An 18685-nucleotide genomic window follows, 5' to 3' on the forward strand; every position below is an offset into this window, starting at 1 on the left:
ACTGACTCCCTGCGGAGATCAGAGATGGGGAGAGATTCACTGTGGACATCAGCGATGAAGAGTGGCTCAATGTGGTAATCAGAGATAGGGAGAGAATCCCTGTGGAGATCAGAGATGAGGAGTGACTCCCTGCGGAGATCAGAGATGGTGAGAGAATCCCTGTGGACATCGGAGATGGGGAGTGATTCCCTGTGGAGATCACAGACAGAGAGAGACTCCCTGTGGAGATCAGAGATGGGGAGTGACTCCCTGTGGAGATCAGAGATGAAGCGTGACCCTCTGTGGTGATCTGAGATGGGGAGAGAATCACTTTGCAGATCAGAGATGGGGAGAGAATCCCTGTGGAGATGAGAGATGGGAAGTGATTCTCTGTGGAGATCAAAGATAGAAAGTGACACCCTGTGGAGATCAGAGATGGAGACTGTTTCCCTGCGGGGATCAAAATGGGGGTGAGATTCACTGTGGAAATCAGAGTTGAAGAGTGACGCTCTGTGGTTATCAGAGATATAAAGTGAATCTCTGTGCAGATGAAAGACTCCTGTAGAGATCACAGATGGAAACTCACACCCTGTGGTGATCAGAGATGGGGAGTGACACCCTGTGGAGATCAGAGATGAGGAATGACTCCCTATGGAGATTACAGCTGGGCAATTACTCCCTGTGGAGATCAGAGAAGGAGAAAGACTCCCTGTAGAAATCAGGGATGGAGAGTGACTCCCTGTGGAGATCCGAGATGGCCAGTGATTCCCTGTGGAGATCAGAGATGGGGAGTGACTCCCTATGGAGATTAGGTCTGGGGAATTACTTCCTATAGATATCGGAGAAAGAGAAACACTCCCTGTCGAAATCAGAGATGGAGACTCACTCCCTGTGGAGATAAGAGATGGGGAATGACTCCCTGTGGAGTTCAGAGATGAGGAGAGATTCCCTGTGAAGATCAGAGATGGGGAGAGATTCCCTGTGGAGATCAGAGATGGAAACTGACTCCCTGTGGAAATCAGAGATGGGGAGAGATTCACTGTGGAGATCAGAGATGAAGAGTGACTCTCTGTGGTAATCAGAGATAGGGAGAGAATCCCGTGTGGAGAACAGAGATGTGGAGAGACCCCCTGTGGAGATCAGAGATAGAGAGAGACTCCCTGTGGAGATCGGAGATGGGGAGAGAATCCCTGTGGAGATCAGAGATGGGAAGTGATTCTCTGTGGAGATCAAAGATAGAAAGCGACACCCTGTGGAGATCAGAGATGGAGACTGTCTCCCTGCGGAGATCAAAATGGGGTGAGATTCACTGTGGAAATCAGAGTTGAAGAGTGACGCTCTGTGGTAATCAGAGATATATAGTGAATCCCTGTTGAGATCAGAGATGGAGAGTGACGCCCTGTGGGGTTCAGAGATGGGGAGTGACATGCTGTGGAAATCCGAGAAGGGGAGTGACGCCCTGTGGAGATCAGAGATGAGGAGTGACTCCCTATGGAGATAACAGATGGGGAATTACTCCCTATGACGATCGGAGAAGGAGAAAGAACCCTGTGGAGTTCAGAGATGGGGTGAGATTCACTGTGGAGATCAGAGATGAAGAGTGACTCTCTGTGGTTATCAGAGATGGGGAGAGAATCCCTGTGGAATGAGAGATGGGAAGTGATTCTCTGTGGAGATCAAAGATAGAAAGTGACACCCTGTGGAGATCAGAGATGGAGACTGTCTCCCTGTGGAGATCAGAGATGGGCAGTGATTCCCTGTGGAGATCAGAGATCGGGAGTGATTCCCTGTGCAGATCAGAGATGGAGAGTGACTCCCTGTGGAGATCAGAGATGGGCAGTGATTCCCTGTGGAGATCAGAGATCGGGAGTGATTCCCTGTGCAGATCAGAGATGGGGAGTGACTCACTATGGAGATTAGAGCTGGGGAATTACTCCTTATAGAGATCGGAGAAGGAGAAAGTCTCCCTGTAGAAATCAGTGTTGGAGACTCACTCCCTGTGGAGATCAGAGATAGGGAAGATTCCCGGCGGATATCAGAGATGGATACTGACTCCCTGCGGAGATCAGAGATGGGGAGAGATTCACTGTGGACATCAGAGATGAAGAGTGGCTCAATGTGGTAATCAGAGATAGGGAGAGAATCCCTGTGGAGATCGGAGATGGGGAGTGATTCCCTGTGGAGATCACAGACAGAGAGAGACTCCCTGTGGAGATCAGAGATGGGGAGTGACTCCCTGTGGAGATCAGAGATGGGGAATGACTCCCTGATGAGATCAGAGATGGGGAGAGACTCCCTGTGGATATCAGAGATGGGGGGAGATTCCTTGTGGAGATCAGAGATGGGGAGAGATTCCTTGTGGAGATCAGAGATGAAGCGTGACCCTCTGTGGTGATCTGAGATACGGAGAGAATCACTGTGGAGATCAGAGATGGGGAGAGAATCCCTGTGGAGATCAGAGATGGGAAGTGATTCTCTGTGGAGATCAAAGATAGTAAGTGACACCCTGTGGAGATCAGAGATGGAGACTGTCTCCCTGCGGGGATCAAAATGGGGTGATATTCACTGTGGAAATCAGAGTTGAAGAGTGATGCTCTGTGGTGATCAGAGATATAAAGTGAATCTCTGTGGAGATGAGAGATAGAGAAAGACTCCTGTAGAGATCAGAGATGGAAACTCACACCCTGTGGAGATCAGAGATGGGGAGTGACACCCTGTGGGGTTTGGGGATGGAGAGACCCGCCCTGTGGAGATTATAGCTGGGCAATTACTCCCTATGGAGATTGGAGAAGGAGAAAAACTCCCTGTAGAAATCAGGGATGGAGAGTGACTCCCTGTGGAGATCAGAGATGGGGAGTGATTCCCTATGGAGATCAGAGATGGGGAGTGACTCCCTATGAAGATTAGGTCTGGGGAATTACTCCCTACAGATATTGGAGAAAGAGGAAGACTCACTTTAGAAATCAGAGATGGAGACTCACTCCCTGTGGAGTTCAGAGATGGGAAGAGATTCCCTGTGGAGATCAGAGATGGAAACGGACTCCCTGCAGAGATCAGAGATGAAGAGTGACTCTCTGTGGTAATCAGAGATAGGGAGAGAATCCCGTGTGGAGAACAGAGATGGGAAGAGTCTCCCTGTGGAGATGAGAGATGGGATGTGATTCTTTGTGGAGATCAAAGATAGAAAGTGACACCCTGTGGAGATCAGAGATGGAGACAGTCTCCCTGCGGAGATCAAAATGGGGTGATATTCACTGTGGAAATCAGAGTTGAAGAGTGACACTCTGTGGTAATCAGAGATATAAAGTGAATCTCTGTAGAGATCAGAGATGGAAACTCAGTCCCTGTGGAGATCAGAGATGGGGAGCGAATCCCTGTGGAGATCAGAGATGGGGAGTGACTCCCTATGGAGATTAGAGCTGGGGAATTACTCCTTATAGAGATCGGAGAAGGAGAAAGACTCCCTGTAGAAATCAGAGATGGAGACTCACTCCCTGTGGAGATCAGAGATGGGGAAAGACTCCCTGTGGAGATCAGAGATGGAGAGGGATTCCCTGTGGAGATTGGTGATGGGGAGTGACTATCTATAGAGATCAGAGATGGGGAGTGACTCCCTGTTTGATCAGAGATGGGGAGCAACCATGTGGAGATCAGAAATTGGGAGAGACTCTGTGTGATCAGAAATCAGGAGTGACTTCATGTGGTGGAATGTCTCTGTGTGGAGATCGGTGTTGGGAGAGATGCTGAATTGAAAATGGCAGTAAGACTGACTCTATATGGAAACTAATCGTGTGTGTGAGTCCGTGTAAAGGACTGGTGTGACTCTATGTAAAGTTGAGTGGTGGAGAGTGACTGGAGGTGGATGAGGATAAGTTCCCACTGTCTCTCATGGTGTCCCTGGTTAGGGCATCCATTGAGTGTAGATGCTGCTGAACATCTGCTGTCACATTGGGAATGTTTGCCCACTGCCAGCTTCAATTGACTGTAAGTAATGCACAGCTCTAGTTTCATAGCCTTGTCCAGCAGGCCTTTTGTCCCAGCTCTCTGCTAAACTGGGAGTCTTCTTGTGTTTGATCCATTTGACCCTTATCCCTCCAAACTTTTTCTGTCCATGAAAGTAACTGCACCCAGCTTTACCACTTCCACTGGCAGCTTGCCCAATATACTCACCACTCTCTGTGTGAAATCCCTGCCCCTTGTCCATGTCAAATCTTATCTCTCTTTACACTTATGCCCTCTCGTTTAGACTCCCCTACCCCGGGAGTGAAGACTGTGGCCATTCACCTTATCTATGGCCCTTGTGACTGTACACACCTCCCTCATCCCCCTACACTCCAAGATCCAGAGAACACACAGAAAATGCTGATGGGACTCAGAAGGCCAGGCAGTGCCGATGGAGATGAACAGGGGGCTGAGACCCTTCATCATGACTGGGGAAGAAGGCGGAAGATGCCAGAATGGGGAGGGGGAAGGAGGACAAGCTCGAAGATGATAGGTGAAGTTGTATGGATGGGGAGGGGGAATGAAGTAAGAAACTGGGAGGTGTTAGTGGAAAAGGAGGACCAGGGGGCAGATGATATGCACGTGAAGAGAATCAGTAAGAAGGGGCCAGAGTGGGGAACTGAAGATGAGGGAAGGGAGAGGGGAAAAATCCTACCCTACCCACCCCCCTTTGTAATTCAAGCCCTTTCGGTCCTGGTAACAACTTCCTGAATCTTTTCTGCACCCCTCAGCTGAATGACTCCCTTCCTACAGACAGACGACCAGAACTGCCTACAGTACTTTATGTGTGGTCGAAGTTGGTAAGTCCAGAGGTAGCGGCCCGAAGGTCGCACAACCCAGGTCGGCTTCTCTGGAGGTCAGAGGTGGCCTATTCTGGGGTTGGGGGCCTGGGTATGTGTGGGCCCAAGACTGGAGTTTCGGAGGCTTCCTGTTCTGGGGTCAGGGACCTATCTGTCTGTGTGTGTGGGCTTGTTTTTCTGTTGATGTTTTGTTGGGCTGTGGTTGTTGTTCTGATGAACATTGTGGCATATTATATTGATACCAGAATGTGTGAAGACAGGTAAGGGCTGCCCTGAACACATCCAAACCCAGCAGTGCCTCTACTTGCTTCCATGTCATCTAAAACCTCGACAACATTCATACACCTGCGGTGGAAAGTATGCTGACTGGTTGCATCACAGCACCAGAGCCCTTGAACGGAAAAGCCGACAAAAAGTAGTGGATGTGGGTAAAGCCCTCCCACAATTGAGGGCAAGGATTTCCTCCCACCCACACACCCAGGCCTTGCTCCTTCTCACTGCTGTCATCAGGAGGAGGGCACAGGAGCCTCAGGACTCACACCACCAGGTTCAGGAACAATTAATATCCCTCAACGACCAGGCTCTTGAAACAGTGAGGATAACTTCACTCACCCCATCACAGAACTGTTCCCAGAACCTGTGACTCTTCATCTCATGTTCTCCATATTTATAGCTTATCAGTTTATATATTTTTTCTTTTTTTGTTACCTTTCACATGTTGTTTGTCCATCTTGTCCTGTGAAGTTTTTCACTGATTCTCCTGTTTCTTTGCATCTACAGCAAATGCCCACAAGCAGATGAATCTCAGCAAGTATATGGTGACATACCTTGCTAATAAATTTACTTTGAACGTTGTAGCGGTTAATGCAAACGATGTGCTTGCTGTATGTTTGACGTATGCGTGATACGGAGTTCTGACACAGGTCAGCACCCTGTGTGTGTTGGCACCACCTGTCGGAGTGGCAATCTACTGTTAAGGAGATCCATAAGAATGATGCCTGGATTGGGGAGCATGCCTTGTGAGAATAGGTTGAGTGAACTCGGCCTTTTCTCCTTGGAGCGACGGAGGATGAGGTGACCTGATAGAGGTGTACAAGATGATGAGAGGCATTGATTGTGTGGATAGTCAGAGGCTTTTTCCCAGGGCTAAAATGGCTAACACGGAGGGGCACAGTTTTAAGGTACAAAAGGATGTCAGAGGTAAGATTTTCTCACAGAGAGTGGTGGGTGTGAGGAATGCACTGCCTGCAACAGTAGTAGAGCTGGATACAATAGGGTCTTGTAAGAGACTGTTAGAAAAATAGAGGGCTATATGGTAGGGAAGCTCGGCAGTTTCTAGAATAGGGTACATGGTCAGCACAACATTGTGAGCAATGTGCTGTCAATTTCTATGGTCGATGTACGAATGGTCTTAGTTTGGACTGAATCGCAGACCCTTGCCCTAGTTTCCTCCCAAACATTGTTCAACCATCTTGCATCGTGTATCCAAGAGGATGGGACGCCTGACACTCCGTGTTGACCCAAGTGAAATACGGGGACAATCGTGCACTGGGCGCCATTCCCGCAAGGCACGTGTCAGGTCGTTCCTCTTTCTGGCCCGGCCAGCAGCAAAAGGGTTAATTGAACAACGACTAAATATCTACAGTTTAAATAAAACGGAAAATTGCGATGGTGTTTATTTTTGAAGCTTGCGTACTTCTATCGAGTGAATCCGTGCTGAGATAACGCATAATGAATAAAGCAGCCCCGTGGCTCTAATGTAACAGAGTGAAATTGTAAACCGCCGCCCTCCTGCCGAGGGCCGGCGTGTAAAGCGGCCGAGAGAGGGAGGGGTTGCTGGATGACTACAATCGCGCTGACCTTGCATGGAGAAATATTCCTGGTACTTAAAGTGCTTAAAATGCATTAGGTTTGGCTGTTTGAAGTAAACATTCAGATTCTCAGATCAAAGGCCCTAGTCCAGATCAACGTTCTACGTCTATTGAATAACAATTCATGTTTCCGCAAACTTGCTTAGACGGGGGCGGATTTTTAATATATATTTCATCATCTCGAGATTCTGTTTGCAAGAACCTCCTATTCCCTCGTTCCCATGGCAACTGCAACGTATTTCTACCAGCTTGTCCAATGCTAACTGGTCAATTCTTGACAGTGTTGCTCGGGGGAATTGTGGAGCAGCCTATTGCCAGGTCAGTGACAGAACATGGAAATTAGGGACCGGAACGCCATTTCTCTTTCACAATCAGCTTCTCTGACGTCCAGATATATACATGTATATACACACACAAATAATCAAAAGACAAGTGATCTACGAAGCACAACTTCCTTTCTTGGTATTAACTACGGAGAAGAATAATTATTGCGAGCCAAATCGTTTATCTAATTATAGTTTCTGCAGCTGCTCCCAATAGTTAGTATTCCTTGTTTAGCTTCGACCTCCACTCCACCGCAACCACCCCCCCCCCCCCCACACACACACAAACACACACACACACACTTCAGCATTAGAATGCGAAGGGATATTTTATTTCCCTGGATAAAATTAGCTTTCCGTCTCTCGAGTGGTAATTGCTGAGTGCTAGCCGTGCTTGTCGGTATCAAATCTTCTAACTTCATAATGCAGTCTGTGGCTGTTGGTGGGGGTGGGAGGCTTTGAAGATGGGGGTTATTCCCGGTAGGGATTCAGTTGCACAGGAAAGTTGGGGGAAAAAAGAGCCATCCACAAACCAGAGACGGCTGGGGGGGGGGGGGGGTAGAAGTGGATAGTTCAGGGGGGAGTTTGATGGAAGATGGCCAAACCATTGCAGGGACCTGATAGAGTTAATGATGAGAAGCTGTTTCGGAGGTAGGAGGGAGAAGCGACCGCAGGATTTAAGGTAACTGGGGAAAAACACAGCGAACGTTTACAGGGGTTGTGGGAGCACGTGACTCTGCCAGCGAGATACCAGCGATAGGTTGGCCCAGGCCATTTTCTCTGTTGATCTGCACTTAAAGCAGGGATGTTGTGGGAACGAAGTCGAGCAGCGTCCCATTTCAATGTGGCCTCTTCTTTTGCCTTGGTGAGGCCACTCCCATGTTGGAGGAGCAATACCTTATATTCCATCTAGGTAGCCTCCAATCTGACAAGTACAGACATCGACTTAACTAACTTACATCTACTTCCTCTCCCTTCTTTCCTCTTCCATCCCCCATTCTGGCTCCCCCTCACCCTTCTCCTCGTCTCCCTATCACCTCACCCTGGCGTCCCTCATCTTTCTCTCTTCTCCATGGTGCACTCTCCTCTCAGATTCCTTCCTCTTTAGCCCTCTATCTTTTCCACCTATCACCTCCCAGCTTATTTCTTATTCCCCCTCACCTATCACTTTCTAGCTTGTCCTCCTTCCCCTCCACCCCTCCCCCACCCACCTTCCTATTCTCGCTTCGTCCCCTTTGCTTTCTGGTCCCGGTGAATGATATCGGCCCGAAACGTCAGCTCTTTTCATTTCCGAGTTTCTCCAGCATTTTGTGTGTAACAATGCAACAACTTGTGTGCCCCTCACCCCTAACGTGCGTTAATGCGCCTGAAGTTTCAAGGGAGTAGTTAAAAAAAACTTAACGGTAGGGACTAAACCGTCTTAGATGTAGATCTGGAACTGGTATGAAAATACAGATATCTCTGATGGTTTAAAAATACCCCCAAGGAATGTGCATTCTCATATATATATATATATATATATAGTGCCTTCTGCCACCATTAGGCGCCTTGCAGTTCATTGGGTATTTTTAAAGTGTAGTCACGGTTCTAAAGCAGGGAAAGGTTATTTAAAAATGTGTGATGTCGATGCTTGCCGGCCAGATGTGTGAGGTTTTTAATAGGTCTGCCAGTCTTCTGTAGGAAACTCACATGTCAAGGCACGGATGAAAAACAAACCAACTCCTCAAAACATGCCCACATACCTTGGCAAATGACAGCTGGCTTGCGAATTCTTTTTTTCTTCATGCAGGAACTTGCTCGCTCTCCGCTTCCTCATGCTGTGTTGTAATAGATAATGTGTGGTTGTCATATACACACAGCCTCAGGGCAGTGACGGTTTTGTGTTCGTCGTTTGGCTCTGTTCCGCATTCAGACTCCAAGAATGCAACAAAGGGGACTCGACTTACCATAGCAAGGGTCAAATATGATGCTCATGATACTCCCCTCCCCCCGCAAGCAAAGCGGTACCCCGGCTCCATTCCCTCCCCACCCCGACCACTACTAGGTGTGAAAATGAGGCCCTGTCAGCCGTGACCCCGCTTATTTCTCGCCGCATTCTCTGTCTTCAGCAAATATTTTGCTAAGAGCCAGCAAGGACTTGCCAATATTTCAGAGTGAAATCCTGTGTTTTCCCCACCTGTAATCGAATCTGTCATATTTGTTATAAATAAGTGCGTTACCTGACCAAGTTTGCAAAGTTCCAACAACTCTTGTTAAAAAAAATGTTTCTGGAATGCTGGGAATCCACCATTCCGCAGGAACATAAAATAAACACAGGACACCAGAGATTTCTGCAGATGCTGGAAATCCAGAGTAACACACACAAGATGTGAAAGGAACACAGCAGGTCAGACAGCATCTAGGGAGGAGAAATAACAAGTCAACGTTTCAGATGGGTCTTGGCTGGAAACATCAACTCCTATACCTTTCCATAGATGCTGCCTGACTTGCTGAGTTCCTCCAGCATCGTGTGTGTGTGTGTGTGTGTGTGTGTGTGTGTGTGTGTGTGTGTGTGTGTGTGTGTGTGTGTGTGTGTGTGTGTGTGTGTGTGTGTGTGTGTACATTGCTCTGGATTTCCAGCATCTGCAGAATCTCATGTTTATCTATTATTTTAATATATTTTTACTTTTTGTAATTGTTCAATGTTTTTTTTTGTTGTCTGTCACATCAGCACATTCCTGATGCATGTAAAAGTACTCGGCCAGTAAAGGTGATCCTTGAAAGCTGAGCCAAGAAGCTTGGGTTCAGTTCTAAATCCGAGCCCAGGGTGACAATCAAGAGGCCGAGTCTTGGGAGCGTCTAACTCAACAGAATTTGAATTTGGGGAGGTGAGGGGAGTAAACCAGAAGTCTGGGAGGGGACAACATGAAATCAGAAAAGTGAACACAGGGGTCAGACCCTGAGAACGAGTGGTCTCTTTATCTAGTTCTCCCTCACGCATCATTGGTCCTGGTCAGTTCCACAAATAGCTATTCATAACATTTAATGCTGTTTGGCTGATAGTGCTTCTGATCCTCATGGATATCAAATTTTCCATCACTATAGCATGCAGAGAGCAGCGACTGAGCGCCACGCTGACGTCGTCACCCTGAAGAATAGGCTAGAAACGCTGCAATGAGCAGTTAGAATGCAGTGCAGGAACACACCGCCAGTGAGGGAAATCTTTCAATCAGATTTATAGCTGCCCCGGGCTCTTGGCAACTTACAAATCATCTTGCACTGCAAGAGGCTGTTTGGTCCGTCACAACTGTACCAGCCCCTGGAATGAACTTGCCAATCTGTGTCTCTGCTGACGTGCACAAATGGTACCCGTTTCCACCACCAGTAGTGGCAGCCCAACCCAGACCGGAACAACTCGCCACTTTATAGAATAAACGCAGCAGGGAGATGTGAATCCAATGAAAGCCCTTCATTGGCACACGTTCCCATCCCAATTGAGAAAAAAACTCCCACTGTGAAATCAACAATCACCTGTTGAAATGACTGAGCCCACAATGGTCACGAGCGATCACCCATTATCGTGACTAACACACTGCTGGTTAGCTCATGTGCCAGAGAGAGAGATGGATGGAGTCTGTAAGATAACTACATAGTTCGCTATGGAAACATGGAGCTAGTTGGGCCACGATCACTAAGTGGTGGGACAGCCTTCAAGGTTCCGATGACTGACTTTGTCGGCGCTCTCTACCACTGGGCTACAGCTGATTCAGAGAGTAACATTTCAGCAGGGGCTTGTGTCTGTGATAGAACACTACAGCACAGTACAGGCCCTTCAGCCCTCCATGTTGTGCCGACCCATAATGACGCAGCTCACTTGTAGGTCGTTCCCACAAAGCAATGTCGGACTCTTTTTAGAAGGTCCCAACTTCAAAGTTGGGACAGAACAGGGGTGTAGTGGTTAGCGTAATGCTATTACAACACCAGCAGCCCGGATTCAATTCCTCCGCAGTCTGCAAGGAGGGTGTACGTTCTCCCCGTGACCGTGTGGGTTTCTTCCCACATTCCAAAAGCCTATGCTTTAGTAGGTTAATTGGTCACATGGGTATAATTGGGTGGCGCAGGCTCATCGGGCTGGAAGGACTTGTTACCATACCGTATCTCCAAATCAATCAATGTTTTACTGATGTGACAGATAAACTCAGCGGGCCTTGGGGCAACTTCCCAGGATTCGGAACAGAATCATGCTGAGTAAAGTAAAAAGGATTAGAAATGAGCATCTGCCCTAGACATCACAGATCGCTGGCACAGTAAGTATCTACCCTCCGTCTGGAAGCTGAATTTGCACTTCAGAGCCTAGGGCAGTGTCATGGGGACCCACAACCCACCCTGGCTTCGATACTGACATATGCACACACACAATACTGGATGAATTCTGCAAGACAAGCGGGAATCATGAAGGGTAAACAGTCGACTTCTCTCAGCATGATATCAACAGTTTATTTCCCTCCACAGATGCTGCCTGATTTGCCGAGTTCCTACAGCATTTTGTGCGTGTGTTGCTCAAGACTTCTGCAGGATCTCGAGTTTACGTATACTGATATGCCATTTCCACAGACACATCCCATATGTAGCTTCGAACATTGTGTGGGAGGGTTGGTCAGATCCCTTGCTGCTTCTGGGGGGGGGGGGGGGCAGCAAAACTAAACGTTTCCATTGTTGGCATCAATTGCAGCCAGAAAGGCACTCAAACAGGCAGCCTTTTGAGTACAACATGTGAACGCCGCTCCACAGTTACTTTGCAAGGAAAGCCCAATCACCACAACGAGTTATAAACTTTACTTGGGCTCGTCATTCAATTCCAGCGTCCTCTGAAGGGAGTTTGTATGTCCTCCCCGTGAAGGTGTGGGTCTCCCCAGGGTGCTCCAGGTCCACAGACATACCGGTTAGTAGGTTAAATGGCCACTGTAAATTGACCTGTGATTAAGCTAGGGTTAAGTAGTTGGGTTGCTGGGCAAAGTTGAGGTGGAAGGACCTGTTTCGCTCTGTATCTTTAAATAAGAAGAAGAAACAATATGCTTTAGAACTGGTGTCCTGAATAACTTGCTATGTATAATCTGAGAGGGAGGCTTTCAAAACAAAACAAGAGTATCCAAATCCAATAATGTTAGCCTTCCAAATGTAATTTAAAGTTTCAACATCCAGTCAGCTAAAAAACCAAACGTCTACAGACGTACCCTGGAGAGCATCATAACTGGCCGCATCACCGTCTGGTATGGAGGGGCCACTGCACAGAATCGGGAAGAAGGCTGCCGAGAGCTGTAAACTCAGCCAGCTCCATCGTGAACACCAGCAAAAGGCGGTATCCATCATTAAGAACCCCCATCACCCAGGACATGCCCTTTTCTCACTGCTACCATCAAGGAGGTGGAACAGGAGCCTGAAGAAACGCACTCATTTTAGAACCAGCTTCTTCCCCTCCACCATCGGATTTCTGAATGGACAATGAACATGTGTACAATTTCCTTTCTTTTCCTCTCTTTTTGCACCATTTATCTAATTTTTAATATAACTGTAATTTTTAGTTTTTATTACGTATTGCAATGTCCTGCTGCCACAAACACGATACATGCCAGTGACTGTGACACCAACAGAATCTGAACCAACTAATGGTGGAATGGGGCTTGCAGCGAGACTTGGGGGGGCAATAGACTGGTCTTTAATCTGAACCGGTACCGTATAGGTTTAGAGCAGCACTCCCCTTCAAGACCATTACCACCTCAGAATCCTTACAAAAAAAAGTCAATCTTTGGTGTCCGACTGTAATTTATTCTTTCCATTGCACTGTGGTGCAGGGAGAGCGGTGACAGCGAGGCGTGCTAACGCCACATTGTATCAGAACAAAAGAGATTGGGTGACTCAGGGATTCCAAGAGCTGTCATCTCATAAACAGATTTAAAAAAAGATCCTGAATGATCTCATGTGAACCAGGAAGATATTAATGCAGACCGGCTGCGTTTCATCCAGCAAAATAAACATGAACGTGTGATTTAAAATATCCAAAGATTGTACAAAGTGCAAAAAAAACCCTCTCCGGGTTCAAAGGAAAACAGCAGATCAATCTACACCCGGGCATAGTCAGATTTACAGCGACTGAGAAGATGGACGGAATCTGTACAAACGTCCTCACTCGTCTGCTTTTACAACGCGGCTTCCTACATTTTAACCTTTGCATTAAATTGCCCAAGTCAACTAAAAGCACAATCCATAAAGGTTAAAGACATTTAAGGGGGAAAGGGGAGGGGGGAAACAAAACAGTTCTTCCTATTGCAATAGTAAACTGTGCTCCTCCCTCGCGTCTCTCGCACTGAAACTTGCAGATGCCTGATCACGAATCTACATCTGAGATCAGTCTTTTGTGTCAGGGGAAGTCACGTGATCTGTCCCTACTGCTGATGTTGCAAATTCCCTCCCCCTGAAGTACGGTGATGCAGCAAAAGTTAAGTGCACCATTCTCACGGGTCCTCATGCTAAAGTACCGCCAACCCCCACCGCCCCGATCTACATCAAGGGATCGAATTCAAAGGAGATGTGAGGGGCAACTTTTCTTCACATGGAGTGGTGGGTGTCTGGAATGCACTGCTGGCGGCGGTGGTAGAGGCAGACACATTGGAGATGATTAGATAGCACGTGAACGTGAGGGAAATGGAATGATATGGACATTTGATGACTAGTTTAATTGGTCCTGCACAACACTGGGAACCAAGGGGTCTGCTCCTGTGCTGTTCTATGGTTTATTTTCTGCCGGAGGAAAGATTCACAATAGCAGGTTTCAAAAACCACAGAAGAGTGCAAAACTTATGTTGCTGTGCTGTTTACTCTGTTCCTACATCACAGCAACATCCTTCCAAAACCCATCTTTTGTTTGTCAATAATCGCTGAAAATATTAGCATAAAAGACCCTGTTTTCTGTCTGGCAAGTGCAAATTGCTCAGAGTCACTCTCAGTTCGGGCTTTGCAAGGAGCTAAATGGAAGCTTTGTTGAAGGTTTATATCCCTTGCCAAATTCCAAAGGCTGAATTATTGCCAAGCAAGTATAACAGTCTAAAGGGGGAGGGAAGTGGGGAAGGGAGAGTGAATTTACAGATTTACCCCACACAATCCTGGTTTTGTGTGTGTGTCTGTGTGTGTGTGTGTGTGTGTGTGTGTGTGTGTGTGTGTGTGTGTGTGTGTGTCTGTCTGTCTGTGTGTGTGTGTGTCTGTGTGTGTGTGTGTGTCTGTCTGTCTGTGTGTGTGTCTGTGTGTGTGTGTGTGTGTCTGTCTGTCTGTGTGTGTGTCTGTGTGTGTGTGTGTGTGTGTGTGTGTGTGTGTGTGTGGCCTATGGCAATTCTGGCACTCTCCAGAGTTGCTATCAGTTTTTTTAAAATCAATAATCCTTGCAAACTACTCACTAATAGTTATAAAAGCCACGTTACTAGAGTCAAAGTACACGCACTGTTGCCATGTTCTGCACTGAAAGAGAAAAGTCTGCAGTTTTCAAGGTCAAACCATAGCAGGTTCCTTGTACTTGTACACAACCTCACGCCCTACTGTATACAGTGACATCACACTGATCAGCACTTGTCAATGCACAATACCAACGCTCCACCCGCCAGAACCTTACTGGTTACAAGGAAGAAGTAGTCACACACACTAAAAGGTATTAATAAAATGCCAGAAAACTGTATTTGGCAATTTTAACAAGTGCATACAGGTACAGCTAGAAGCATTCAGGGTTTTTTTGCGAAGTGCTCTGGAAGCAATGTTAGTCACAGTCTTACATTTAACAGTTACTGTCACCAAGAAAAGGCCAGTACAGAAAGATTTCGCCATTAAGGTATAATAACGATTTACATCAACAGAGAGAAAAATTGGGGACGGTCATTATGAGAACATACCTCGGTAATCTTCAAAAAATATAGAAAGACAATGTATTGAAAATCAAAATTTTACAGCCATGTTTACTTGTTGAATATATACAATTAATCAGTTTTTCTGGTGGATGGGTAAGGTTTCAAAAGAGTGTCTTTTTTTAAAAAAAACACAACACACAAACGAATCACGGGTCTCTCTCTTTCTTTACTTTGACGTCTCCAGCCAGAATGGTGGCGATCTCACCTTGCATGAAGGCCCAGGGCACGTTGGAGCCGACCAGCGGGCACTTGTCGCCGCTGGGGCAGTACACTTCGCCGGTGGCCCCTTGCTGCTTGATGCTCTCCCGGGAGCAAGGGAAGCAGAACTTGTGCGAGGGCACTGACGGACACTGCACGAAGTGCGTGTCCTCCAAGCGTTCGTGGCATATTGTACAGCAGAGCGGCACACTGCTGGGCACCGAGGAGTCTGGAATGTTTGGCGGGTGGACCGGCTCCATGCCCGGGTGAGGGGTGCCCACCGGCGCCGGCGGCACGTCGCGGTGACCCAGTCGCCGCTGGTTCAGCGAGGACGGCGACAGGGGGCTGCTGCTGTTGCGGCGGGTGGTCGAGTGAACCTGACCTGCTTCCTTGGGTGAGTGCACGCTGCCCGCGTTGTCAGCCACCAGTATCAGAGCCGCCATGGGCGACTGTCCGTTCTGCCCGGCGTCCGGCGGCGTTGAATGTGGAGAAGGTGACGGGGCGTACGACACAGGGGTCACCTTCAGGCCGTCGGCCGAGAGCGGCAGCCACGACTGCCCCTCTCCGTTGACCTTGTTGCCGAGGGGGGGTCCCCCACCTTCAGACTCAGGCTCGGGGGATGCTTTCCGCTTGCGGCCTCCTCGGGTACCTGATGGGAGGGGGAGGGGAGAGGGGTGGGGGAGGGGAGGGAGGTCGGGACGTTACATTAAAGGTCTGACCCATCAACACAAGGACTACAAGCCGATACAGCCCACGACACTTCCTGGAAGGAGCTCGCCGCTGCTAGCACGGGCACTAAGGGCAGAATGGCCTTCTATCTAGCATTTTACTGTAGCAAACCCCTCCCCCAACCTTCCCGTACGTGGTACACGTACCTGACACTGTCGCTTTTTAAATTATTTTAGTTAAGAAAAATACAAACAGAAAAGCTGTTTTTTGCATGCAATGCATTAATGCTACCTGCCCAGTAGTGCGTTTGCATAAAGACAATCTGCAGAACGGGGGAAGCCCGTGAGCAGCAACGAATATTCACATTGCTTACCTGATTTGGCCGACGCTGTAGCATCGAAGGCAAGCACCCGGCCGTGCTGAAGAGGGTGCTCCTTCTTGAACCGGACGTCGAAGGGCGGGTGGGCAGGTAGGCTTAGCAGCGTGTCCTTTACCGTCTTGGGTTTGGTAGCCCAGTCGTCGCCTCGGCTCTTCAGACTGTCGGGCAGCTCGTCCGCCCGGTGCTTGCTGTCCTTGGCCTCGTGCTCGGCGCTCGAGCCACCCGGCCGTTTGTTTACATCCACGAGGCGCCCGTTGACGCCGTGCGACGGGTGAGTTGGCGGCGGCGGCGGCGGCAGAGGGTGCGAACTCCCGTTCACCATGGGCACCAAGTTGGGCGGAGGGGGCGCGCCGTGCGCCCGCCTCGAGTTCGGGCTCTGCCGGTTCAACTCCGGTGGTTCGTCGGCTTTCGAGTATCCGTTCAACATGTTACCGGTGCCGTTCTGCCGAGATGAGGGGAATTCGAGGCGAGGAGGCGGCCGGTCAGATGCTAAGGGGTAACGGTCCAAAGGCTGGGGTGGGCGCGATGAGCAGCTCTCCGGGTGCACCAGCTGAGCGGTGGTCTCTTTAGTCAGCGTGGCTTTGCCCGCGGTCGGAACTGGACCGGGCGAGCGGCCGTCCTGGAATCCGTGTGCTCTCTTGAGCTGACGGGCGGTGTCGATCACGAACTCGATGCGGTCGGCTCCTTCGTAGTTGACGCATCCTCTGCAGACGGGCTCCGTGAAGTCCCAGATCATCGCCCACGGCATGCGGGGTAAATCGCACAGATAGCAAGATTGTCTCCTGGTCGAGGCGACCGCCGCGGACGACATGGCGCCGTGTATGTGTGTATGGGGGCTTCTCCAAGTGCGCGCTGGCAAGTGTGTGTCTGGGTGTGTGTCTCACTGTCTGTCTGGGGGAAGGGGGGGTTGTGTGTGTGTTCTCTGTGTGCACAGGATTCCCCCCTATCCCCGCCCCTTCTGCTGAGTTTGCAACAATCCCAATGCAAAAAAAAATACAATACCCTAAAAAGAATAGAAACAAAGTATCTACATGAAATGGTTACTAACTTGCAACTTCATGGCAGTGTCTGTACCCAGAGCGCGCGCCCCGGACTCGCTCGCTCCTTCTTTCTCTTTCTCTGCCCCTCTCGCGCTGCTACTCGCTCACCCCCTTCGTGACGTCACCCATCAATCATCCCCTCCCTCCCCCTCTCTCTCCTCCATCGTCTTTTTCAGAAACGCCGGCAGATTCTTAGACAGTTGCCCCTCGCGCATGCGCGCTGGTGCCGCGCGCGGCCGAGTGTGTGAGCGGGGCCTCTAATGACGTAGCTGAATTGTTTCCGCCCTTCCCCCACGCCGTGTATGAGTGAGTGAGTGAGTGAGTGTGTGAGTGTCTCTCTCCTCCTTTCCCTCCCCTGCGGAATTGAATACACGAGAGGTGGTGGCTGGAGCCGCGCGTGCGCACTGGCTGCCCCCGCTCACATACACAATAATGTAAATAAGAGCTCCGTTTACTAACATTCCTGCTGGAATGCCAAGGTCCGGGAGCGCGTCACCGGCGCCATGCATCGCTTGCTCTGCAGATTTGCAAGGACGAGAGAGGGCGAGGCTTAACACTGCAAACTGTGGGAGCACAGCAAGGCGGAAATGTGAGTTCGAGCAAGGAGAACACTATTTCAAAAAAAAACAGACGCACACAGAGGGCAGTGAAAGGGGATTCTTAGCACTGGAAATTAATGATTCAACTACGCTAAAAATAGAAGCGTGCAGTCATGAATGGGACTTTTCTGATTTTACAATAAAAATGCAAATACAAAGATCCGTGCATGTGGACTTCTTTATCTGGGTTGCAAAGGGCTTGGCTCTACCGCTCATTCCAAATGGTATTAACCCTTTCCTGGGAACCCGCGGTCAATTCTCTTTGTACAGAGCATTTGTAACTTTAAAAAATGCTGGCCCGCTCCACGAGATATTTTAATGTGCAGCAGTAATAATATTTCATAAAATTAATGGCGAACGTAACAGAGGAGCACGCTGGTAACCAATCTCCTCCATCTGTACAACTCAGGATGACGTCAGGGCCCGGAGACTGTGCCCTCTTGTTGATATTGGAAATGTCACAGGAACTGCAGCCAAGAAATGGTGGAAGCTTTTCTCTCGGGTTTTTTTCCACCGCAAACGGAGGCGTCTTATAGTGCATTTATTTACAATTAAAAACGAAACTCTCTTGCGTCTTTTTGACAACACGATACCGAATGCAATTGAAACCCTTTGCTGTACAGTTACAGGCATATTTTTGAATAGTTTCACTTTTAAATACGCAGGGGATTTGTTAAGTGCAAACGTATGCCGTTGTACATCGCTAATACATTACACGTTTTTTTTCTTGCTCGGAGTTAACTTTGTCATTGCAGGGTGTTTACAACTTAAAGGTACTTATGATGGTTTCCCTTATAAATAGTGAGCTCATTACAAAATGTGTCATCAAAAATAACTCCGGCGGAGGGTGCGGTTGGAGTATTGTACGATAAGTATCATTAACAGCGAGCCAGAAAT

The 18685-nt window shown here is 48.6% G+C and overlaps 1 protein-coding gene across 1 annotated transcript; it reads right to left on the minus strand.

The window, feature by feature from the left end:
- Window positions 1–14651: 14651 nt before the first annotated feature.
- On the minus strand, window positions 14652–17830 carry LOC132400799 (interferon regulatory factor 2-binding protein 2-A-like). The gene is made up of 2 exons (XM_059982179.1): window positions 16144–17830; window positions 14652–15750 (listed from the first exon to the last, which is right to left on the minus strand). Exons 1-2 carry the CDS (start codon window positions 16958–16960, stop codon window positions 15050–15052), a joined length of 1518 nt encoding a protein of 505 aa, XP_059838162.1. The 5' UTR covers window positions 16961–17830; the 3' UTR covers window positions 14652–15049.
- Window positions 17831–18685: the final 855 nt, after the last annotated feature.

Source organism: Hypanus sabinus, chromosome 10 (genome assembly GCF_030144855.1).
Source record: "Hypanus sabinus isolate sHypSab1 chromosome 10, sHypSab1.hap1, whole genome shotgun sequence".
Taxonomy (NCBI): domain Eukaryota; kingdom Metazoa; phylum Chordata; class Chondrichthyes; order Myliobatiformes; family Dasyatidae; genus Hypanus; species Hypanus sabinus.